Consider the following 25286-nt stretch of genomic DNA (forward strand, 5'->3'; position numbering starts at 1 on the left):
CCCGTGAGGGGAGGCTCAGCTCCATGTAAACCAACCTTATTAAAAGTTGGCCCCAGCCATCCAGAGAGAAAAAGGGCTGCCCCAGCCTGACAGGGGGCCCATCACTGGAGGTGGCAGGGCATGAACTAGATGGCTCTTGGTGTAAAGTCCAGCCTGGAAGCAGCTAAAGCTAGGTCTAGCCTGAAGCCATAGCCAAGGCTCTGACCCCTGCCATTCCTAAGAGCCCCGGCCATGCCTCTAGTGGCACCAAAGCTGACTGCTTAGGCAGCTTTCCCGGAGAGGCCAGCTTTGGACCCCATACCTTTTCTCCCTGTCTTCCAGCCAGCCCTTTTGCAGGGCTACCCACAAACCTTCCCTAGCTTCTTAGCAATGTCTAAAATTCTTCCATCAAATAGCTGCTTTTCCACATGAAAACTTGGGCCCTGGTTAGCTCTCTGGCTGTTCTGAGTCCCAGAGACCAGTGAGTGAGTGGGTGCTAGGCCCTTTCCCAAGGACAGCCCTTGGTGGGGGTCAGGGAAGGGAAGGAAACCAGAACAGGAAAGGACTGAGGGGCAGCCAAAGGTCGCACACACCCCACCCCACCCCCGCAACGCTACCTCTTTTGCTGCTGAGTCGAGGCCCCTCTGAGCAGAGGAGCAGGGCAGGCTCTGGACCACTTTGGCAGCCCCGCTTTTCTGAGCCAGAGGCAAACAGACCTGGATCGGAGGATGACCGCCTCTCCCCAGGTAGCCTCTCAAAGTGGAGCCCTCCTACATGTCAGCTGAGGTATGTGAGGGAGTGGGACAGCTGGAAACATGCGGCCAGTGAGTCGTGGAGGGATGAAGGGCCCGGGAGGGGCTTCCACTGTGGATGTGGGCCTTTTACCCTGCGGAGAGGCGGTCCACCCAGGCGGGACTGGGGTCTAGCCTCTAATAAAGGATGAGGGGGCACAGTCATCCACTCTTTAGTCTTCTAGAAGAAAAGCTTATTTCTTTCTCCCTTTTATACTGCCCCACCATAAAATCTCCATAAAATGGGAATACTTGGCTAAATTCAAAGAGTGAAAATTCAAGAGAAACACAAAGCAAAGAATTCTTTTTTTTTTTTTTTTTCAAAGCAAAGAATTCTAAAGTTCCTTAAATCTGCAAAATTATGCACCTGGTGAGGAATCAACTCGTTGAAAGATTATTTGAGAGAATCTCCAGTATGTGTTACGGAGCTCGACAAGGAGACTTGTGAGCACGCCTTTGTAGTTTCCACAGGACCAGAACAACAGGCAGGGCTTAAATTAGAGCAGGAGGGATTTAGAGCAGACTTCCGGGAGAATGCCTTCGCTGCTAATAATCATAAAATACAGATGAGTAAGTTATCAAAAAGGATTAGACCTCTGCTCTTCCACTGCCTCTGAGAAAAGGACTAGTTCTTGGTTTGCAGCATTTTCGGTCCCAACCCCCTCCGGCTGTGGCCTCTGTTTTTAAACATATGTCTTATATACAAGGAAGCCCAATCGCCTAGTGGCATCCTATCTTCCTATCTTCAGTGCCACTTGCATTACCCCCAAGGCTTATCAGCAGCATTATCTGGAATCAGTTATCAGTCAAGCAAGCAGCACTGAAGGTTGCATTATACATGTAGCCCTGTAGGAAGAGCAGTAAGAAAGCAAGACAGAGTGTCTCTGAGAGGATGAGGTCATTTAGCAGAAAAATAGTAATCGCACCAAAAGCAATGTTACCTCTACGTGCCTGCCATTTAATAGTTATTGGTATCATTACCCAATCTCAGGCCTCTGCATTTAGTTTTGCAGATTGTGTACAGAAAAATGTAAATGGTACCATCTAAGCTGAGCAGTGTACAGGCTGCCCCACCATTCATGGCAGCCCTGTCACTCCTAGAATCTCATCTGAAGCCTTGCAGATATGGAATTCCTTTTACATTTTAAGTTGATGTCACATTCTTTTGGTCCTCCTGACAGGACCAGTGTCATTTCCACCAGAATAAGGATGAGGAAACCAAGTCCCAGAGAGAAGCTCGGACTGCTCTAGGTGGCTGGCAGAATGAGATTAGGATCCAGAGCCTGATTCAGGGTCATGGCTCTCAGCCAGGCTCACTTAACCCAGTCTTTTAGGAACACATCTGGGGTGCAAGGGACAGACTGCTGGGGCGTCGCTGGGAGCCTCCCTTTCCATCCTCTCTCAGGCCTAACCCCTCACTCTAGCCAGCATCCTACATCACGCCCCTCCTCTCTTCCCCAGATTTGAGCGGGAGCAGAATGACACTTTCATCATGGAGATCCTGGACATTGCTCCGTTCACCAAGATGCGGATCCGAATTGATGGCCTGGGCAGCCGGCCCGAGTGGTTCCTGGAGAGGGTAAATATCTTCCTTCCAGCCATAGCCCAACCCTTCTTCCTGCTCTTCTTGGTTATTCAGTGGACCTGGTTAAAGAGAAAATGTCACTTTAGAGGGTTATGACATGAATCAGACCTAGTGATCTGGTGAGCCCTTTGGCTTGAATTAACCAGAGAACGTAGTTTTAGTTGTTTGTGCTCAGTATGTGCAGTCAGTATAGTGTGGACAGACTTAGCACGTCCTTCTTGGAGGAGGTCAATTGGGAGGATAGAGAGAGAAGCAGCAACAACCGGGATAGCACAGGGTCTAATGTTGGGCACTTCGGGCAGGATGGAAGGGAGATTTGGGTGCCCTAGGATCACACATTAGGTAGCTGCCTCTCTTTCCATCTCAGGCTCTGCTCTCTCTGATTCAGTCCTCAAATCTCCCAGCCACCAAAGGCTATCTATCCTGAGTACCCTGAGGTTCCCACTCCCCCTCTACAGCCATTAGCAGATTTTTCTTGATCCAACAATATGGTGCCCACACCAAGGACAACTTGGCCAACCAGAGGTATTTATGGCTGACAGTGGTTTGGTTGGTCCCTTTTTCTGTCATTTATTCAACAAACATTTCTTGTGCACAATGAAGGTACCTCTCAGAAACAGGTTTGAATGCATTACCCATTTCCAAATCCCCAAACTAAGGGGTTTCAGTCTTTTTCCCAGAGAATCTTGATCAGAAGAATTCATCTTGGGTCTGGAATCATGGGTCCTTGGGGTTCGGGAAAGGGACCTGTGTTTGCAGGTGGACAGCTGGTGGAGGTGAGGGAGGGTTCCCACACTGGCTCCTCTCATCCAGATCCTCCTGAAGTGCATGAATACTGGAGACCTGACCATGTTCTACTATGGAGACTGGCTGTCCCAGCGGAAGGGCAAGAAGACCCTCGTGTGTGAGATGTGTGCTGTCATTGATGGGGAAGAGATGATGGAGTGGACCTCCTACACTGTCTCAGTCAAGACCAGTGACATCCTGGGTGAGTCAGGGCATCTGTCCCATCTCCCAGTCCCACATCCCAGTCCACTTGCCCTTCCTCAAATTCTGGCTCAGGCCCTGGGCTCTGGTCAGGCTCTCACTTTTCTTTGGCTGACCTTCCAAACGCAAATCCTTTCCACCATGTGTCACTTTCTGTCCAGACAAAGTATTTCTTCCCAGTGACTGAATTGGCTCTCCTCCTCCTCCCTCAAGGAGGTCTGGGAGAACCAGTTTGGGCACCATGGTCAGCACTTTGGAAAACTATGCAGGAACATGACTCAGAGGCCCTCTGTCTTCATGCTGCTGTGAATCTCAGATGCCCTTGGGTTCCTTGACACACAGATGGTTGGCAACCATCTTCTGTGTGCCAGGTTTGGTCTGGAGTCTTAGGATGGAGAGATGACCCTGAGCCCTTATGAGTCTGACATTCTAGTGGAGCGATGACAGTGAACTAAGACTGACATTCTAGGGGAACAATGGCAGTGAACTAAGCTCTGGCAGAGGTCTGCACAGGAGCTGGGGGACCCAGAAGAGGGTTCTTTATCTAGCTGGGGAGCAAGGGTCATGGAGGTATTCCCAGAAGAGATACCAAAGTCTAGTGCAGAAAGACAAACAGAAGCCACTGAGGTAGATGGAAAACCAGCTGAAGGACCTTCCAAGCAAAAATGCTAGTTTGTGCAAAGGCCTGAGGTTGAATGGGAATACACTCCCATCGTGGAAACAATGTCTCCCACTTACCCTTCTCTATATCAAACTGTTCTCCAGGACCTGTTACAAGGAATGTGACAAACTCATTCACACTGAGTATAAATGTCTTGTGAGGGGTTAGCTTGTAGGCCATAAAAGCTTACATTTTCAACAAAGAAGCATTTAGCCAAAGAAATTAAGCTCTCATGGTAAGATCTCTGGAGTAAGTGTGGGCCCAGGTAGCAGGTAAGTTTGTTGGTACCTCTCTTCTTCCTTTCTCCTAACAATGGAGCCTTCACTCTTCTTGCTAAAAGTTCCAAGTGCCCACATGTTTTTTACCCCTACATCCCCTCATGATGTGTTCTCAGAAAATAGTTGATAAATCCCATGATAACCATAGGGTGTATGTGTCAGGAAAGCTTCACAGAGTCACCCCTTTCAGAAACATTTTCTTTTTAACTAGGGTCAATACCTCTATTTGGCTTAAGCAAATGATACAAAGCTCTAGTATAGACTGTCAACCAGGGATAGATCTGGGGAATAAGGAACTTTCCTATTTCATTCTCAATCCATGTTGTGCAGGAAGGAGCCTAGATTTCTAACCTGAAAAACCAGTCTTCATGGCATACTTTTTAAGTATGGGTGTATTTCCCCAGAAATAAATGAGTTTTTGCACTAGACCACTCATACTTGCTAACCAGACTCCATTTAGCCCAATAGCATTTAGAAGACACAGAGATAAGATGAAAGATAGAATTGGAGACCCAGAAGTCTCAAAAAACTAACCAACTCTTTCCAACCTCCCCACTGGCCTCATCAACATTAAACTTCCCATCTGCACTGATGGCTCCTCCAAGAAAGCCAGGGTGGGAACCAGAGCAAGTAGACTGTGTGTTGAAGAGGCAAACACCCAGAACCCTTATTTTGTATACCCTCTAGGAGCAGGCACCGATGCCAATGTGTTCATCATCATCTTCGGGGAGAATGGGGACAGCGGGACACTGGCCCTGAAGCAGTCAGCCAATTGGAACAAGTTTGAGCGGAACAACACAGACACATTCAACTTCCCTGACATGCTGAGCCTGGGCCACCTCTGCAAGCTGAGGGTCTGGCATGACAACAAAGGTAGCTCTTGCTCAAGGTCAGGGTGGTGGGGATAGCAAACCTCAGCTTTCCACCATCCCCCTGGCAGCACGTTGACCCTCCTACCACAAGGTGGCAGACAACTAAAAACTGTTGGTTGCCACCATTTTGACATTTCCATCAGTTAGAAACGTCCTGTGTTTCTAGACAAATTTTAGAAATCAAGCTTGGTTCCTAACTACACCGTTGTCTTGGTCATTGCTCTTTCCGTAATGCCTATCACACTGCCTGTACTATAGTAGGGACTTAATATAGTTTTAATGGAATTTATTTATAGCCACATTTCACTCTCTCAGACTCAGTCCTGATTTTTTTTCATGCTGCAGTCACAAGAAACCTACATCTCCATGGAATCAGTTTTTCCCCATGCCTTAATATTTTCAAAAATTAAGTCCTGGCCATGAATCCCAGGTTCATGACTAGGTCCACTAATACTGGTTTTCCTACCATGTCCCCGACACCAACTATGCACATATCTAGAGTTTCTCATTTTTCTTGATTTATTTTTCCTCTATACAAAAACTTTACAGCCAATCATTTTGGCTCCTCACTATCAAAAGAAAAGGGAGGCAGCTCAGCACCGTGGACAGCTCCTCGCGTCCGGCTGTACTGTTTGTTGCTACTACTGTGGTTTAGGTGGCAAGCTCTTCAAACAGTCTGGTTCGTCCCTTGGGTAACTCAAGACTATCTGATTGCCTTGTTCCTCGCCTTAAAGAAACCCCGGGCACCGACGTTATCCTCTTTCCTTTGTAGGCAGAGAAGTGGGCCTCCTCCCCTCCAGCCAGACTTTGGATCTGAAAGCAGGGAAAGGAAGATGTCTATCTGTATCCTCAGTGAACCCAGGTGGTTGGGATAGTAGGGTCAGGAGAGGTACAGGGAAGTCCAGGTTCTGTGCCTAGCTTCCTCTTTATAGTAACTTTCTCCTCCATAGATGGAAGCTTAAATGTTAATATAAGCCAAGACAGCTAAATATGTCCTTAAGCTCTCTCTCTCTATGCCACATTTTTTCATATTTAGTTTAAAAATATTCAAGCTACATTATGCTTCCCTTGCATAGCAATTTATGAGGGTAAAAATATTTCGTTTGAGAGACTTCCACAAAAAAAGTTGTGATGCCTCATAAGTTACAAATGTTTAGTTAACTTAATATCATGGCAGTCATCTCTTTCTTTGAATCTATCTTTCCATCTTTTTTGTTTATCCAGTAATTTTCATGAAAAATTTTAAGGATGAACAAAAATGAGGGAAATGGTATAATGAACGTCCACATAACCATCACATAGATCCAACGATTCTGAGTTGTCAGACCTGCTTTCCCCTTCTCACTTTTTCTTTTTCTTTCTTAATTTCGTTTTGGTTGTTAGATTATATAAAATCAAACCCTTACTTCATATTATTTCATCCCAAACATATTTAGTATGTTTCACTTTTCAAAATGGACATTTTTAAGTGAAACACAATGCCACGATCACACTAAACAATGATTTCCTTGTGTCATCTGATTTCCACTCCATACAACAATTTCCTTAATGTAAAAAAAAAAAAAAAAATGCCTTTGTACTTTTGGGTTTGCTTGAACCTGGAAGCAAACAAGGTCTCCACTCCGTGTATAGCTGCCGTCTCCCTTCAGTCTCTTCAAAAGCAGAGCATGCCTACTTCTTTCGTCATGCCATTTGCTTGTGGAATGGATTGGGCCAATGATCTATAGAATGTCTACATTCTGGACATTCTAGAACGTTTAGATTCTAGTGTTTATCTGCTTACTGTAGTGTCTTTGCCTCTCGAGTCCCCATATTTCCTACAATTTGGAAGTCAGCTCTAAAGGCATGCTTGGATTCAGGTTCAACTTTCTTTGGCATCTTTCTTTAAAATGCAACTGTGTACTTCCCATTACCTCACAGCAATCCTACTCTTCCTGATGTTCACACCAAATAGTGGATCCAGGGACTGTCAGCCTGGTTACCCTGACACCCTTCCCCCGCCAATAACTGTTCATCTAATGGCTTCATCCAGTGATGATCAATTAGGATTACAAGTGGTGCCTTTCTAGTTGTCCTTTCTTTGCCACTTATTAACTGTAATTCTTTTGTTAAAAAAAAATGCTCCCATGATTACCATGAAAATATTGTCCAGAGAAGAAAATAAAGGTGAATGATTTATTCTTCCTCTTAATTCCAGTTACCTCCATAGCTTTTATAACAGAACAAATTATAACATACTGTTTTTATTTTCTAATTCTTCTTGCTTGCTTGCTTTCTCTGATGAAAACTCTGGGGAAATGAAAAACTTTTTTTCTAAAGATTTCTTTTTTTAAAGATTTTAGTTATTTTCTTAAAGATTTTTATCTATTTATTTGGGAAAGACTGAGCAAGAGAGAGAGAACTACTAGGGGGGAGAAGCAGAGGGAGAGGGACAAGCAGACTCTCAGCTGAGCAGGGAGCCCAATGCAGGGCTTGATCCTTGGACTCTGGGATCATGACCTGAGCTGAAGGCAGACGCTTAACTGACTGAGCCACCCAGGTGCCCCATGAAGAACTTTTTACCACAAAATTTAATCTATGATTTTAAAAGATCACTGTGATATATGTAGAAGGATAAGAACTACAGCATCAATATTATAAATTCTGTAAAATGCAAGTGAAATTCTGGAGAACAGCTATGTGTCCACAAGGTAGTGTGTGGGTATTTGATTTCTGGTGTGTGCATGGAAAGGAAAACCATACAACTATGGAAGAGGATGTGGCAGATATGATCTGATATGGATTGGCTGTGAGTCAAAAGGTGTCCAGCAATGGGGAGTTACTATCATTGTGTAAAAAATTTAAAAAGTAAAACTTTAAAAGAGGGGACTTTGGGGTACCTGGGTGGCTCAGTCAGTTAAGCATCTGCCTTCAGCTCAGGTCATGATCCCAGGGTCCTGGCATCAAGTCCCACATCAGGCTCCTTGCTCAGTGAGGAGCCTGCTTTCCTCTCTTTCTCTTGCCCCTTCCCCTGTTCATGCTCTTTCTTGCATAATCACTATCCCTTTCTCTCTCTCTCTCTCAAATAAATTTTTTAGAAGAGGAGACTTTGTAAAGAAATGGACTCTCTAATGGTGGCTTTCAGATGGCTCCTTGTTGTTCCACAGGGTCAGGAGGTTCTCCACCATCAGGCTAGCGCTGGCCACACCATTAGGCAAGCTGTTACTGCGGATTCGTCTTCACCAGTAAAAGCCAACCGTGTGATATCAGCCCCCAGAGCTGCTTGTTTCCAGCTGCATGTCTGATAGGTTCTTAGTAGAGTTCATGGTGGTAGGGTCCCTTTCAATCACACTGAACATATCCAAAACAAGGCAACTAAATCAACAATGAGAAAAGATCTGAAGACAAGTTTCTTTCATCTTAAAGGAGTTGGGGTTAGCCTGCTATTTATCATGGAAGGAGGGCTTTTGTTTGTTTTTTAAGAACTCCTACTTGAAAAGAGAATTGGAGATGGGTGAGACAAGGCCATGCTTTCAGAGGACAGGGGAAAGGGGGGAAGGGTGGGAAGAGAAGCAACCAAGCACCAGGGCAACCCAGGCCAGACACATTCCTTCTCTTCCATCTCCAGTGGCTTTCACTGCTCCATTAGAGCACTGAATTGTCTGTGGATAAAGTTAAAGCCAGCCCAGAATCCACCTTTCCCTTCCGCTCACTGTCACCACCCTGCCTGGAGTCCAAGAAGTAATTCAGGAGTGAAATCTACTTGGGCTGTGAAGCAGGGTGAATAGTGTGTTCCAGCAACAGACATGATCTTGCGATGACCCACCTCTCCAATTAACGTCATCCCTCTCCACTAACACTCACCCATACACACACAGTCACACACTTATAATTACCCATTAATTCCCATTGATTATTTTGTCATGGAGCCATTGAAACACCGTCATCCTGGAGTCAGGAGAGATCATTAAGCCAGTGATTCTCAAGATGTGACTCTGGTACCTGCAGCACCAGCATGACCAAGGAACTAGTTAGAGATGGAAATTCTTGAACCTCATTACAAACCCCCTCAATCAGACTCTCCAGGATGGGGGGCCCAGGTGATTGCAGTGCAGGTCCTAGTTCTCAGCCTTGGCTCTACATTGAAATTGCTGGGCAACTGTAAAGACCACTGATGCCTGGCTTCTACCCCAGAGACCCTATTGTAATTGATTTGGGTAAGGTCTGGAAAACAGAATCTCTCTCTCTCCCACTTGCTCTCTTGCTCTCTCCTTCACACACACACCTACACCTTCCAAGGGCACCAACATTTGGCTTCTCTTTCTCTGCCTTCGTTTTTACTTGCCTCTCCCTTTCTCTGTTCCACTCTGGAGGTCTGTAAGGACTCCAACGGCTCTCCTGTGCATCATTTCCAGACTGAACACACCAGGGATTATTAAGCGGTTGAATCAGTTTCATGATGTCATCATCTCAGAAAGCAGCCAATTTATAACCTTATAGTCAGAACTGGCCCCAATGTGGAAAAGTAAAAATATTGTTGCGTTTTTCTAAGTTTATCGATAAAATTACTTACCACTGTTTAACTCAACAGAAGTATTTTAAATTTTAACGTAATTATTTCAGGACTCCTGGGTTTTTACTTCAGTACAGATCTATGTTTAAAAAAATATATGAAGAGCCTTTAATCCAGAATTAAGCTATCCTAGGACTGCTGGTGTGTATGCCCAGCCCGGGAGCCTCCACATCCACTCCCCGCTCCCCATCCCCAGAAAGCCGAGGGATAGAAGTGTGTGTCCATCTTTGTGTGTCTTTGTGCTTATAAGACCCTTGAGGCCAGCAGCAGGATCTACAGGTGTTGCTGGAGGCAGTGTCCAATCCTAGAGAATGGCTTTTTGGTGGGGACAGGCCCAGGTGACATGGGAGGTCAAGACATGACACTTGAGCATATCCGTGCCTTCCTTGCAAGGTTGCCTGTGGACAACTAATGAGCAGCCGGTACCACCCCGTAACCTGTCACACAACAGGATTTCCCCCATGTGTGATGGGTGCTTTGGTTTTCCGAGTTCTCAGAGAGTAACTGCACCAGTATGAGGTACAAATAAGACATAGCTGCCACGGCAAATACAGAGATTTATACTTGATAGCTGTGATTTGGGGGGAGCACTTCGGAAAGAAGCCCTGCCAGTTACAGCAGAAGTAACTGTATGTTCAGTATTAGGCTGAGACCTTTCAAGTTTAACATATACCCTGAAGAAGCAGCAGCCTCAAATCCCTTCTATGACAGCTGAACAGCCAAGGTCCTCAACGTCATAACAGACACGGCCCACATTCATGGAGTGGCTACTACATGACCAGCAATAGGCAAGGCTTTAGGGAAACAAAAACAAATAAGACCAGGTCCCTGTCCCCCAAAAGCTCATGGTCAGGGGAAGAGACACGTAAACAATGATGACACGGGGAGGTCAGCGTGTGGCCAAGGCAGGTTCAGGCCTACTGGGCAATCAGGGGACACTAGGGAAGGCTTCCCGGAGGGGGTGATGCCAGAACGAATTCTGGAAGGATAACCGGCCTGAGTCAGGTGCATACTGGTGTCAGGAAGTAATAGGATTTGTCCTTCAGCTGTGTGAACTCCCCAGAAGTCAGTGGCCCCCATTGTGAACCTGGTGGAAGTTATGAGCTCTCTCCCTGGTGAAACATGTAATCACAGCACAATTTCTCCCAGCCGCTAGACTGCTTCATTCCCATACACAGATCTTCTAAGGGCTCATGAACCCCAGACTAAGGATTTTGCAAAAAGCATTACTGGCCCTGGGCTAGAGGAGCCCTCAGAGACCATCTAGCCCATGTCCTCATTTCCTCAACAAAGAAAGCCAGGCCGAGAGAGGACAGAGAACTCGTGTGGGGCCTCACGGGCAGTGGGCAGGGGGCAGCAGACAGCTGAAAGCGAGACAGCGTGTTCAGCTCCTGGTCCCCACGAAGTCTTTTCCACAGGGATCTTTCCTGGCTGGCATCTGAGCTACATCGACGTGAAGGACAACTCGCGTGATGAGACCTTCCGCTTCCAGTGTGACTGCTGGCTCTCCAGGAGTGAGGGAGACAGGCAGACGCTCCGTGACTTTGCCTGTGCCAACAATGAGATCCGTGATGAGCTGGAGGAGACCAGTACGTGGGGGGCAGGTGTGACTCGTGGGCTGAGTCTTCAGTGTTAGATGGGAGGTGGCTCAGGAGGGGGTGGGGAAGGGTGTCGGTAAATCTGAAGTAGAGACTGTTACAGCTGGAGGGGACTCAGAGGTCCTATGAAGGAAAGAATTTTGGGAAGGTACATAAATAAATACCCTAAATATTCCTTGGCGAACTTGGAACAGCCAAGACATTGGTCCCAGATCTTGGCCCCAATCACAGGGACTAATTAGGTAGCCAGAAAACCACAGGGGACAAGCTCACCCTGCCCTGAGGGCTGGGCTGGGCACTTGAGTGGGAAGCTCTGTCTCTGGTTTATTTTTGTATCATGGGCTCCATACAACTGGGGCCCGTGGCAACAGCTGACAAATCAAGACTTCTGGAAACAGAATGTGTAGGAGGAGCCAGCCTCTCCTGCAGCCTCTTTCTTAGATCCGCAGGGGATATTTAAAGGGAAAAGTAATTGATCCCCCAAGTGGATGGCCATCCCAGGACTAGGGAGATGTTCCTTTATTACAGATGCCTGTAGTCTAGGTTCAGCAGATTCAAGGTCTTACCAAAGGCAGAGCCCAGTGTAAAGAAAGGATTTTTTTAACCCCAGTTTTCAAGGTAATGCTAACTGTAGTAAGAGGTGAACCCCCAAATCTCAATGGCTTAACAAACCAAAATGTATTTCTACTCATGTGATAAACCGTCCAGTGTGGTCATTGGCAGGAGACCTTCCACATTGTGATTCAGGGACCCAAGGTCTTTTGATCTGTGTCTCTGCCATTTTCAACATAGGGCTCCCAAAGTTCTTGCAAAAGGAAAAAGAGCATGGAGAAGGCATGCGTCCCTACTTTCATAACAAATTGACTCACTTTCTGTTGGTGAGAACTAATCATTTGGTTCTACCCAGATGCAAGGGCACCTGGGAAATGTAGTCCCTGGCTGGACAGCCCCTCCAGGGGAAAAACTGTATACCATGGAAGGGAAGCATGGCTCTCTGGTAGAAAGCCACCCATTCATGTTGGCCACACCATCCAAACTATCCAATCGTGACCTTAACTTCTCCAAGAGATGGTGAGCATTATGTCCCAGGGAACATCCAAAGGATGTTGTCAGGTTTATGGTCAGGTTTATGGTGCAAGGATTCCTCCCTGATTCAGAGGTTAGACCCCACACTTACAGAGGAGTCACCGGTTGCCCAGCTTCGTGACAGATGCGTGAGTGGTGCATACCGTGACCTCCAGTTTATTTGTATCAGCTTTTGCACATGGTTAGTGTCCCTATACAGCTAGAAGCTTCCAGAGGTCAGGGACAGGGCCACTCATGTTTGTAGCCTTCTGCAGCTCTACAAGCTTTGGGACAATAAGTGTGCAGTTAGTGCTCAGCGAAGAGAAGCAGCGGTCCTTTCTCTTAGAGCCTCATATCTTGTTAGAGGGAGAAGCGTCAGCCCTTCATGCAATAGGAAGCCTTAAACCCCTTCCATAGAGGCTCCTCCAGGCTGTTGGCTTCCAGGGGAGGAGAGATTAGTGTGGCTCAGAGTATAATCACCGAGTCTCCTTCGAAGATTTCCAGCCAAGCAGCTGCTAAGACCTTCGGGGGTTGGGTTAGCAGGGAGATGGCCGAGGGGAGCAGCACTTGGGTTAGTTCTGGAAGGATGTTACAGACGGGAGATTGGACAGCAGGGGCAGGCAGCCCAGGAGCTGTCCTGGATATCTGTCTTTCCTTAGAGGCCACGGATGGCAGCGTGGTGCCCTCAAGGTATGGCACGGGGACAGATGACCATACCTGTGTCCTCAGATGGAGGGTCACACTGGGGAGAGCCTCGGACACAGCTGGAGCCAAACATCCCAGTCCTCAGCTACCTTTATTTAGCCACTTGGCAGACGTTTACGAAGCGCCTCCCAAATGCCACAACCCCTGCTGAAGTCTGGGACACACCAGTAGGTGAAATCAAGACCCTGCCCTAGTGGCACTCAGTGTTTGTGGCCTCGGGGCGCTTCCAGGTACCCTGCTTGTGAGAACCAACACCCGCACAGTGCGCGAACAGAGCCTCATACGTGGGAAGCACTCTACACCTCTGTTCTCGTTAGGCCTTCACGGTTCCACTCCCACCCCCTGAGCTGGATTGGGTGTAAATTCTCACCTCGATACCGGCAGTAAGGAAAACAAAACCTGGAGAGGTGAAGCGACACATCTAAGGCCCATTCACAGCTGGTAGGACCCAGGTGACCTGATTCCTAGTCCAGGGCTCACTGCTCTGCTGCAGGCTATCTCGTCTTTACTGGGCTTGACTGGTCTCCAGATGGGTCAGTTGCTCCACCTGGCGCAGCCCCTCTTCTCTGCCTTTACCTCTGACTCTTGTTAGCAGTTCCAGAGCTGCTCCCAGCCCTCTGCAAGCACCTGCCTCTGCAGATGATTCCAGCATGCCGCAAAGCTGAAAGCCATCGGCAACTTTTAAATAACAATGACATCTGGGTCCCAATATCAGATTCTGTTGCAATTAATCCAGAGTAAGGGCTGAGCAGTAGTATTATAAGTTTGTGTGTGCACAAGCACGCACACACATACACATACGCACGTACACACACCCACTCACGCACGCACACACGCACAACCCTGGAAGGATCTCCTTCACTGGGACATCCTCCAGCAGGAGAAGGGCCCCCCTCTTACAGCCCTTCCCCTTCCTGTTCTCCCTCCCTTGATGCCTCCTACCGCTGCTCTTTGAGCCTTATCTACCAAGTTTCCAGGCCAGAAATAGTCCAGCTTGATGACAGCTCCCCAGGGACGGAGGACTCCCTGCTTTACCAGGCAGCTCTGTCAGAAAATCCATCTTTGTACTCAAGTTCTCGAAGCTCCCGTTCTTGTGGAGTCAAACAGAGCATTTCAGGAATGGTCAGGACTCTTGGTTGTCTGGGCCTGAACCCACCTTGAGGCTCCAGCAAAGAGGAAATGTGTTGTTTCCCAGAACTTGGAAGTCTCAGGTGGAGCTGGCTTCCACTCGGTTGTCTCCAGAGGCACCAGTCACTCTATACTTAACATTTTCAGCGGAAGAGAAGACGGTGTCTCCCAAGGGAAGAAGCTGACTGGCCATCTGAACCACAAAGCAGGAGGCCTCCTGACATTGTGAGATGGGCAAGGTGATCTGGAACAGCGAGTTCCAGGCGCCCACTGTCCCAGCATCGTGTGCCCCTGCGGTTCCTGCCTCAGGACAACCCCTGTTTATTCAGCACCTCTCACATGACAGGACAGCCTGAATTTCTTGCTCATCTTCCTCCGCAGATGCCATGCCCAAGAGGAAGATTTCAAGGGTGGTTGCTCTTCCCTCTCCTGTCCTGCCACTTGAACTCCACTCATGCCCCCCAGAGCCCATCCATGGTGGCTTGGCTGGCGCCCCCTTCGTGCTGGTGACTCGTGCCGGAGCTGCTGTGCTCCTCTCTCCAGCCGGGCTTGCGCTGTGGGTGTGCTGGCCTCGAGGGGGGCCTTACACTGATCGCCACTAGCCTGGGTTCACCATTCCCACCTGCCCCATTCCTTCAGGTCCCTGGTGCTCCTCTGTCCATTCCCCTCCCCCCCAGCCACATATACACAAATTTGAGAGGCACGCCTTCCACATTTTTATCGAGCCATTGATGAAATACCGGGAAAGAGAACAGGGTGGACTATGTTCACTGAAACTTCCTCTCAAAAGACCACAGATGCCATTGGCAACATTTGTTCCCAATTTCTCTAAATGTCCTTGCTGACACACCTTACTTGGCTTCCTTACCCTCAGGACCAACGGGAAAGGATTATGGCCCATTTGCACTCCATCCGCATTAGTTCTTGAATCTCTGACTTGAGTTCACCTAGTGAGCCTCTAGGTTCCTAGCGCTCCTGCCTCCTCCCCAGGGGCCAACAAACCATTTCCTCAACAAAGCCCAGGATTCACTTGCAACTCCCAGGTGTTAGGTCTGCAGAACTCAGCCCACCCTCTGTGAGGAAAGCAGAATGGCGGTGGGAGCTGACAACGGCTCAGCCATCGTAGGTCCTCAGTGTCCTGGGCTGCGATTTGTACGGACCCACAGAGCCTCGTCTTCTTCAGGAGTTATGTGCTCTCTGTGGCTTTCCTCCTCTATCACTGGCTACCTGCCTGTTTGTCCAGATTCATTTCCCTCATCTCAACAGCAGACGCTCTCCTTGAGAGAAGTCACAAGGGCAGAGGGGCTAACATTACCCCGAGCTGTAGGCACAGCCATGCCTTCTCTCCATTGTCCATATCACATCTCTGGGAGAAAGGTGCAGAAACGGCTGTCCTTTGCATCCAGAATCCCAAACCTGATTCCTTTACTGCTCCAAGAGCCACATGCACAAGGGACACTCTGGAAATCTCCATCTCTGGCCTGGTCCCTGGGGAGGGATCGCTGGCTCACGTGAACTCCCAGCCCTCCTCACCTCCTCAGTCTTTGCTTGTGCTCCTCCCTCTGCCTAGAACCTCCTTTCATTTTCTGCCAACGGTCATCGTCACTCTTCTTTGAGCACAGGCTCAAATGCTGCCTCCTTTGTGAGGCTTCCTGTGGCGGGATCATTCATTCATTTGCTCAAATATGTGTGGAGTGCCTGTGTGCCCGGCACTGTTCTGGGCAGTTGGGATCTATCAGTAAATGAAACAAAGACCTCCCCCTGCCCTCATGGAGCTTACATTCAGATGGGATGGGGAGTACAATGAACGGTAAAATCATAAGCAAACTACACAGCATGTTCCTAAGTAACAGGTGATAAAAAGAAGAGAAAAATGTGGAGCCCCTGAAGGCAGGCCAGGAGTGCTGGGTGCATAGGGTTGCAATCTTGAGGGGCTGGGGCAGACTTCATGAGCAAGGACGAGGTGAAGGCTGAGCCTAGTGAGTGGGAGTGAAGAGAACAAGGGGTTGGGGGGGGCAGCACTGCTGTGCAGGGAGCAAGGGCACCTCCCAGGGCTCCAGGGACAGCACGGAGGCAGAGTGCATGGGGGGAGCAAGGAAGAAAATACGAGAAGATGGTGTTGGAGAGTTAATGGGCAACTGATTTTTCCTCTCACCCTGAGCTTCCTCAGCCCTTTGCTGCAGGGTTGCCAGGGTAGCACACTCCGTCTGGGGGCTATGGTAGTCAGTGTGTGTCTGGGGCTGTAGAGGCAGTTCCAGTGTCCCCCAGAATCTAGCTGCACCCTGACGCTTGGCAGCCTCATAACAAATATTGCTGAGTGCATGCTGACGCGCTCGAGGGCAGTGCAGGGGAGGAGGGCACCGGAGTGAGAACTGAGACCGGGCAGGACGTGGCGCTTGTGTACAAACTTCAAAGCTCTCCTGGAGTCTGGCCTGCCCACCCTTCCCTGTCCTCTTCTCTCTGCACATGATCTCCATTTTACATCTTGGGGGGTGTCCATCCCTGAGAACCAGGCCCCAGCACGTCTCCCAAACTCATCTTCCCCCACTGCTTGCTGGGGCTTCCCTCCCAGCAGGGCAAAGCTGTTGTTCTCTAACTGGAAGAGGTTCTAACAGTAGCCCGGGTTGGGGGCGGAGCGGGGAGGGCAGACTCTCCTGGTAGTACCTCTTTGCGGAGACCCCATCCTGTCCCCTGGCTGTGGTCTAAGATCAGAGGGTGGACCTGGAAGCCACGGGCAGGGGGCGCTTCCCTAGCTGACCCTCTCCCACCTTCTTCACCGCAGCCTACGAGATCGTCATTGAAACAGGCAACGGAGGTGAAACCAGGGAGAACGTCTGGCTCATCCTCGAAGGCCGGAAGAACCGATCCAAAGAGTTTCTCGTGGAAAATTCTTCCCGACAACGGGCCTTTAGGAAGTAGGAAGAGGGGTTCCCACAAGGGAGTGATGGTGGGTGGGGTGGGTCAGAGAGGGACCCCCAAAATCAATCCCCTTGGTAGGCGCCATAAGTATACAAATGGGCCTACACTGCACTTACCGATCACCTACTGTGTGCCAGCCCTGTGCAAACTCGTCAGGACCGAGGAGTTTCCCTTATAAAAGGGAAAGGAGGGGATTGCCACTCCAAGAGAGGCTACTAGATGAGAGTTTAATTATGTCAACCATTAAAAAGAAAGACTAATTCTGTAATGTACTAGAGGTACTAATTATCGCTACAATGGCAGTCATGCTGTAATATAAAAACTGTATGAAATTAACACATACACCTTAAGTTTATACAGTCTTATGTCAAATATATCTCAGTTTTTAAAAGTTAATAGAAAGCTACGGCAACAATTAGTAATTAGCTAATTAAAGAGAGCCCTCGTGGCAGCAGGACCGGGGAGCACTGCAGACCTCCTCCAAGTCCGTGCAGACCGGGTGCTCATGGCCTCATGGAAAAAGAGAACATTCAACCATGAGATTGCAAGAGAGTCATCATGAGAGACAGCATAGAATTGAGTTCTGCTTGGAGGGAGGAAGGGAGGACAGAGCCTCCGAGATGCTCTGTAGGGAAATCAGCCTGGAGTTTCGGGTAAAGGCACTTCTTCTCGCCATTCCTGGTTGGCAGGCACTCCGGGACAATCTCCCCTCCTCCACACCAGAGCCGCCTCTGACCCGCCCAGATGCCCCCTTCGCCTCTCCGCTCCCTCCAGAAGTGCTTACAGAAGTCTCCCCCGCCTGTGACCCACTATAGCTCTCATTCGAACTCCCTGTGCATCAGGACGAAGTCTGAGCTCCTTACACTGGCACTCTGGACTGCCACAGATGGCCGCACCCTGCCTCTCCCCTTGCCACTTCCCCGGCTGAACCCCAGCTTCAGCCAAGCCAGTATTACCCCGCAAGTAAAGCCTGTGCCTCCTTCCCGAAGCCCCCAGTCAGTTTCCCCTTGGGGGCCTCTTCCCATCCTCCCATGGCTCTGCTCTCTGAACCCCAACACTCTCCCCAGCTCAACACCCAGGGCCCAGGGCCTCCCCCTTCTCCCGGCTCCACCTGCTTCATGAGGGTCCCACCCCCTGGTGCTGCCCTGGTGCTGCGACCAGTCAGGGTTTTTTGGTTTTTTTTTTTTTTTAAGATTTTATTTATTCATTTGACAGACAAAGATCACAAGTAGGCAGAGAGGCAGGCAGAGAGAGAGAGAAGGAAGCAGGCTCCCTGCTGAGCAGAGAGCCCGATGCGGTGCTCGATCCCAGGACCCCGAGATCATGACCTGAGCCGAAGGCAGAGGCTTAACCCACTGAGCCACCCAGGCGTCCCCAGGCAGGGGTTTTTAATGACTGTGGTTGTCTTGTTCCAAAACTAGACCAAACCCCTGAAAGAACGTGAGCCTGACATCGGGCTGTGGTTGCCATTCCATCCCTGCTCCTCAGACCAGTGTGCCTGGTATGCAGTAGGCACTCAATAAATGCTCACCTCCTTCAGTGGATACGGGCAGCTCTTACGGGCCTATCTTTGTTTCCTTCAGGGGGACCACAGACACGTTTGAGTTTGACAGCATCTTCTTGGGGGACATTGCCTCCATCTGCGTGGGCCACCTTGCCAGGGAGGACCGGTTCATCCCCAAGAGAGAGCTGGTCTGGCATGTCAAGACCATCACCATCACGGAGATGGAGTACGGCAATGTGTATGTACTGTGCCTCTGCCCCTCTCACCCCCCCAAAGTTCTGCTCACTCTTCAGGGATGGACAGGGGCTAGAGCAGAGGCAAGACACCAGACCCCGGGGAGCTGTCCCCTTCAAGGCCACCTTGTTCAGGAAACTTGCAAGGCAGGAAGGGCGGAGGCAGCTGTACTGTTCTGGAGCTTTCTGAGCCATAGGCCCACCCTCAGAGACAGGGACTAGAGCAGATGAGCTTGGATGCTCCAGCCTTTTAATCCAGGGATGCTTCCTTGGAAAACCCCCGGAGTGAGCCAGACAATGCCAGACAGCAGGCTCTTCCCTTCCCCTCCCCTCCCCTCCCCTCCCTGAGCAAGGACAAAGAAATACAGCTTTGAAGCTGGCTGCTTCCGCCCTCCCAGTGGGCAGAGTGGGAACCAGAGACCAGCTGGAGTCACCCCATGGCCCACCTGCCTCTGAGGACTCTGGATAAGGAGCTTTTGCATCCCCCTACCCCCACCCTCCAGGGCCTTCTGGAGACTCAGGCATTTCTGGAGGATTAAGGGTTTTAGTTACCTGGGTAACAGTCCACAGCCATCAGTTTTTCTAATTAAAACCACTTAGTTACCACATTGGATGCCAGAAAGAGCCCGGAGGCCCTCGAAGGCAGGAAGGACAGTGTTGGAGGCACCAGAAGGGGAGGAAAGAGATGCCGCCGGGGGCAGTGCTTGCCTCTGGGAGGCTAGGCCTGGGGAGTGAGTGACAGGCGAGGTGCACAACTCACAGGGCCAGCCTGCTTGCTGGGCCCCCGCCAAGAACTGTGGCCCACCCCTCCTGGCACAGACCCTGCCCGTGGCCATGCCTTCCTGGTGACCTGCTCATGGCCATGCCTTCCCGGTGAGTGCAGCGGACAGAAGCAGCAGCCAGGTGTAGGCTCGGCCTCTAGGCTCCAGCTTCCAGAAGCCCAAGCTTCTCAGAGCCCTGTGTGCCTGTGTCCCCCACCACCTCCTGCGGCAGGCAGACATCCTGGGATTGGCTCCCTCAGACCAAGCTGCCCCTTTGGGAATCCGCCGGGAAAGTGTTCTAACTTCCAAGCTTCGGTCTTAACCTGCTCAGGCTGCAGCGCCAAAAGACCACAGACTGGGTGCCTCCAAGAGCAGACACCCGTTTCTCACCATTAAGGAGGCTGGACATGGGAAGTCAGAGTACCAGCCTCGCTGGGTCCTGACGAGGTCTCTCTTCCTGGATTGCTGTGTCATTGCAGCAGACAGAGTGAGAGCAAGAGCGAGAGAGAAAGGGAAAACGCAAGTGTCTCTTCCTCTTCTTATAAGGGCACTACTCCCCTCAAGGGGCCCCATCCTAGACCTCATCTAAACCTACTCACCTCCCAGATCCCATCCAAATGCCATACACTGGGGGTTAGGGCTGCAATGTAGGAATTTGGAGCTGGGACATAATTGAGTCCCTTTCAGGCTGCACTGTGAGCCATTGTTATTTTAGAGAAAAAACAGCAGGTGCAATAAATCCTGCCAGAGTTCTGGGTGCGGTTGCTTGGAGCGGCACTGATGGGTACTGGAGAACAGGGACACGGAAGGCCCAGACAAGTTCCCGACTCACCCAGCAAGCCCAGGCCAGGTCAGAGCCCCTTCTGTCACCTGGTACATCCCGCCAGCCACATGGAGTATGGCTGCGCACGCCACACCTCTGCAGACCCCCAAAACAGACCAAACCAGACAAGACAATATCATGCAATGTGATAATAAAATGAAATCGTCCCTGTTGATTTAAACCAACAATGTTGGCTGTGAGAGAGGGAGCCCAAAATCTCAGCGCCACCCAGCACCTTCCAGTCTCAGAAGGAAGGGAAAAACATGGGCTCAGCCCATGAACTTCCTACCCCACAGTCCAGGGAGCCAAGTTACAGGATTTCTCTTCCAGTGGAAAGAAGCTGCTATTCCTACACTCTCAAGAGTTGTAGTCTTCTGTCACAATGTCACCAGGGCTGGAGGGGTAGGAAGGATGTCCATGGGGTGGGGGACCTTCCCAATGGGAAGGGAGGTGCAGGGGGCCCAGACCCCCGACACTAGGGCTGTCATCTGGTCGGCTGTTTGGCCACAGGCAGTTTCCCATCACCTCCCTGTGCTCGCTGTCCCCTTCTGGGAAAAGAGCTGGATGTTCCCTGGCGTCTGGTGCTGAGGGGTGGCTGACAGGGACCCCAACTCAGGACACTCTCACAGGTCGTACTCCTGCCGGCGTGGGCAGGGCACAAGCCTGTGGTTCCTGAGGGACGATGTGTCTGCATCCGCGGTCCCGTTAATAGCTGGGCTTCCGTGAATTACAAAAGAGTTTAATCTCAATCTCCCATAAACACAGTAATCTCAAAATTTCCTTTCTAACCGTTTCCAGTTCTGACTCCTCCTTCTAACCAGTCCTCCTTCACCACTAAGATCCTCAGGATTTTGGTGCAAGGACCCACACAGGGACTTTTCTTTTCTTTTCTTTTTTAACCAAAAATAACTATTGTTTTAGCCCAATATCATATATAACACACAATCCTATTGGGGTGCCCTGGTGGCACAGTCTGTTGAACGTTAGACTCTTGGTTTCTGCTCGGGTCATAATCTCAAGGTCGTGGGATTGAGCCCCACGTTGGGCTCCAAGCTCAGCATGGAGTCTACTTGAGTTTCTCTACCCCCCACCCCACTCCTCCCCAACCTCAAATAAATAAATAAGTCTTTGGGGCACCTGAGTGGCTCCGTTGGTTAAGCGTCTGCCTTCAGCTCAGGCTGTGGTCCCAGGGTCCTGGGATTGAGTTCCCAGTCGGGCTCCCTGCTCAGCGTGGGGTCTGCTTCTCACTCTCCATCTGTCCCTACCCCTCCTTGCTCATGTGTGCTCTCTCTCTCTAATAAATAAAATCTACAGTCATGGGGCACCTGGGTGGCTCAGTCGGTTGAGTGGGTTCCTTGGGTTCAGGTCATGATCCCAGGGTCCTGCGATAGAGCCCCACATTAGGCTCCCTGCTCAGTGGGGAGCCTGCTTCTCCCTCTCCCTCTGCCTGCCGCTCTGCCTACTTGTGCATTCTCTGTATCTCTCTTTCAAATAAATAAATAAATAAATCTTTTAAAAAAATAAAGTCATTATAAAAATTCAAATTACACACTGTTCACAGAAGCGTGATCATATTTACATGTTTTTCAAATATATTTAATTTCTTTTCATTCGTTTTTCTTTGCTTTTGCCTTTATTCTTTCTGATGACCCTATCCTCATTTCTAGTGGGAAAAGCCTGGATTGTGTCCTTCCACATCTAGAGTCTTAACTCCACAAAGCCCTAGGGTCCCACCTTTTGGGTGATCTTAATTATATCTATTAGAAATCTTTTCCTTATAGCTATACCAGGGAATATTTTTCAGCCATTAAAAATAATGAATTAAATATGTACCAGATGACTTGGAGCAATTCCCAGGAAAAGTAAGATATGGGAAAACACATATTATACGATGCCATTTTGTAAAGGGAACACTGACGTCCCGCATATGTCTGTGTCTATGTGGGTCTGTGCAGGATTGGGTGAAATGGAAGGAAATTTGGCAAGATACACCCGCAACTGTTACATGGGTTATCTGAGGTAAAGGTGGGATGTTGAAGTGGAAAGGAAGGAGGGAAAAAGGAGAGAGAGCCAAGCGAAAAGAAGAAAAAGAGTGCATTTAGAAAAACACGCATGTGATCACATGATCTGTGCATTTATATAGAATTATGTATATCAGTGAGGATTTGCATAAAGAAATACATTTTTAAAGAATGTCTAAACAAAGAATGAAGTTACATCCCCTCTAAGAAAATGTGGCATGTAACAACAATCCGCATTTATCAAGTGGTAACTGGAGGAAGAGGGATCTTGAAGCAGAACAAGGATTTCCTCCCCGTGTCTTTCAGTGGCAGGCTCCTCGGCTGGCTAGGAAGACTGGGTCCCGGGCCCCGTTCTGGCTCTCCTTAGGTGGTGACTTTTCTCCTCCAAGACCTAGTTTCCCCTTCTGTGAAATGGGAGGATGATGCCTACAGCTCCGGGTAGTTGTGGGAACTAATGAGATGCAAGAGCGCAAAGGCTTGGCATTTAGGAAGCGTGCAGGAAAGCCAACTCTTTTCGCAGTTACGGATTTTGATCTAAGAGGGGTCTGATTTTGTACGCTGGGCACGCCCTCTCAGGGCTACCTCCCTGACGTCATCAGTCAGTGCCAGGAGAGCTTATTTCCAAAGCTGTTAAAATTCTAGCAGTTGGGAGTGGGAAGAAACCAGAGCAGTTGTTCAGTTCAAACCTCTAGCATTGCCAAGGGGAAAACCAAGGTCGGAGTAGGGGGCCTGGCTTGTCCAAGGTCACACGGGTGGTGGGTGGCAGGGCTGGGGCGACCCAGTGCAGCATTTTCCCACCATGCCCTCTGACTTCTTCCTTTGTGATGAATTATTGGGCTCACTACCATTACCCAGAGGCTAAAATTGGCGTTGTGTAGGGTAGGGGTAGAGAGGGGACTTTTTGGTCTGAGACCATTTTTCTTGTCCCTAGATTTGCTTCTGCTTATGGTGGTTTCTTCAATAAGGGCTTTCTCTTACCCCTTTCACTCTACAGACCATGCACACACACTCATAGTTCAACTCAGCCCAGTGCAAGGGATTTGGGAGCACACATTCCCCAGTGACGTTTCCACTTGCCTTTGCCTGGGACTGTCACTCTGGATCCTGCAGCTGTCTCTGAAGGTGGCAAAACTGGGTAGAAATATTCATCAGTCCTTTTGAAAGAGCAAGGGGACCACCTGGCTGCTGTGGAGTGAGCTTAGAGAAGGCCAGCGGCCGGGTCAGAAAGGCAAACACCAGGCAGAGGGTCTAGTCTCAAAGGGTCTTGGAGGTGGGTTTTACTTAACCTAAGAAGCCATTAGAGGGTTCTGAGCAGAGGAATTACATTCTTGGGCTTACATGTCTGCAGAGTAATTGGCTGCTGTGCAAAGAATGGACCGCAGGAAACAGAGAGACCAGCTGGGGGTCTGATCTGTCTTGAGGGGGAGGTGCTGGTGACTTGGACCAGAGGGACAGCAGAGCAGATAGTGAGCCAACGCATACTTTTTCAAGTGGCTGATTCTGGACCTATCTTAAAGACGGGGTCAATGCTATTTGCTGGTGGATCACACGTGGAATATAGAGGGGGCAGGGTCGAAGAACCAAGGAGCAACTACAAGGATAGAGAAGCCACTCACTGTGAATTCTAAGATAAGAAAGGCTCCATTCTCGTATTTCAACGCAGACATCTCCAGCCCCAATATCCTGCCACCTGGGGAAGGAATCGTGTATGGACCCGGGGCCCAGGGTGAGGGTGGGAGCCTCGGCCGGTGTCCACAGAGCCTCCTCCCTCCCCATTAGGTACTTCTTCAACTGTGACTCCCTCATCCCCCTGAAGAGGAAGAGGAAGTACTTCAAAGTATTTGAGGTCACCAAGACAACTGAGAGCTTCGCCAGCAAGATCCAGAGCCTGGTGCCAGTCAAGTATGAGGTCATCGTGACGACGGGCTATGAGCCAGGGGCAGGCACCGATGCCAATGTCTTCGTGACCATCTTTGGGGCCAATGGGGACACAGGCAAGCGGGAGCTGAAGCAGAAAATGCGTAACCTCTTCGAGCGCGGCAGCACCGACCGCTTCTTCCTGGAGACGCTGGAGCTGGGCGAGCTGCGCAAGGTTCGAGTGGAACATGACAGCAGCGGCTACTACTCGGGCTGGCTGGTGGACAAGGTGGAAGTCACCAACACCAGCACTGGCGTGGCCACCATCTTCAACTGCGGCAGGTGGCTGGACAAGAAGCGGGGGGACGGGCTCACCTGGAGAGACCTCTTCCCTTCCGTCTGAGGGGCTGGAGGTCCTCCCTCTGACTCCTTCACCAAGATGCTCCTGACCTCCACCTTGGGTTTCAGCAGTCTTTTCTCAAAGCCCCCTGGAGTGGGACTGGGGTCCAGAAGGGTGGGCTGGAACTTCACGTTCTCCGGACGCCACTGTGGGTGACTACTTGAGGCGTCCTGCCCTTCCCCAGTCTCCCAGACCTACAGGAATCCATCAACGTGTGTCATAATCCTGTGTGGTACTGAAATAACCTTCCGTGTTTTTCTTTTCCAATAACAGCAACAAACCAGGCTGAGACTTGCTGCCAAGTGTGGATGGGAAATTGGGGCTTCACCCAGGGGATAGAAGTGGGGAAGAAGAGGCCATCGAGATGGTGTATTTTAAGCGAAAACTAATTAACGTGTTTTTCCCAAAAAAGCTGGGCTAATTAAATTATTACCAGCCACACCCTACAAAGAAGTCATCTTGGCGTCTGCTCACTAAGAAATGCATCCTTTCCCCCAGTTCCAATAAATCCAGTGGCAAATGGAGAAAAACATCGGGAGGAAGTGCTTTAGCCCCGGGGGGATTTAT

The 25286-nt window shown here is 49.6% G+C and overlaps 1 protein-coding gene across 1 annotated transcript in view; it reads left to right on the forward strand.

Moving 5' to 3' along the window:
- LOXHD1 (lipoxygenase homology domains 1) overlaps positions 1–25083 on the forward strand; it is a 150133-nt gene extending 125050 nt beyond the window's left edge. The window contains exons 34-40 of the mRNA XM_032310632.1: positions 2232–2349; positions 3169–3343; positions 4969–5154; positions 11124–11294; positions 16984–17116; positions 18704–18862; positions 24242–25083. Of these exons, the coding sequence (XP_032166523.1) occupies positions 2232–2349; positions 3169–3343; positions 4969–5154; positions 11124–11294; positions 16984–17116; positions 18704–18862; positions 24242–24722 (1423 nt within the window). The 3' untranslated portion in view covers positions 24723–25083. The remainder of the gene's footprint in view (positions 1–2231; positions 2350–3168; positions 3344–4968; positions 5155–11123; positions 11295–16983; positions 17117–18703; positions 18863–24241) is intronic.
- Positions 25084–25286: the final 203 nt, after the last annotated feature.

The sequence above is a fragment of the Mustela erminea genome, chromosome 13 (genome assembly GCF_009829155.1).
Source record: "Mustela erminea isolate mMusErm1 chromosome 13, mMusErm1.Pri, whole genome shotgun sequence".
In the NCBI taxonomy this organism is placed as follows: domain Eukaryota; kingdom Metazoa; phylum Chordata; class Mammalia; order Carnivora; family Mustelidae; genus Mustela; species Mustela erminea.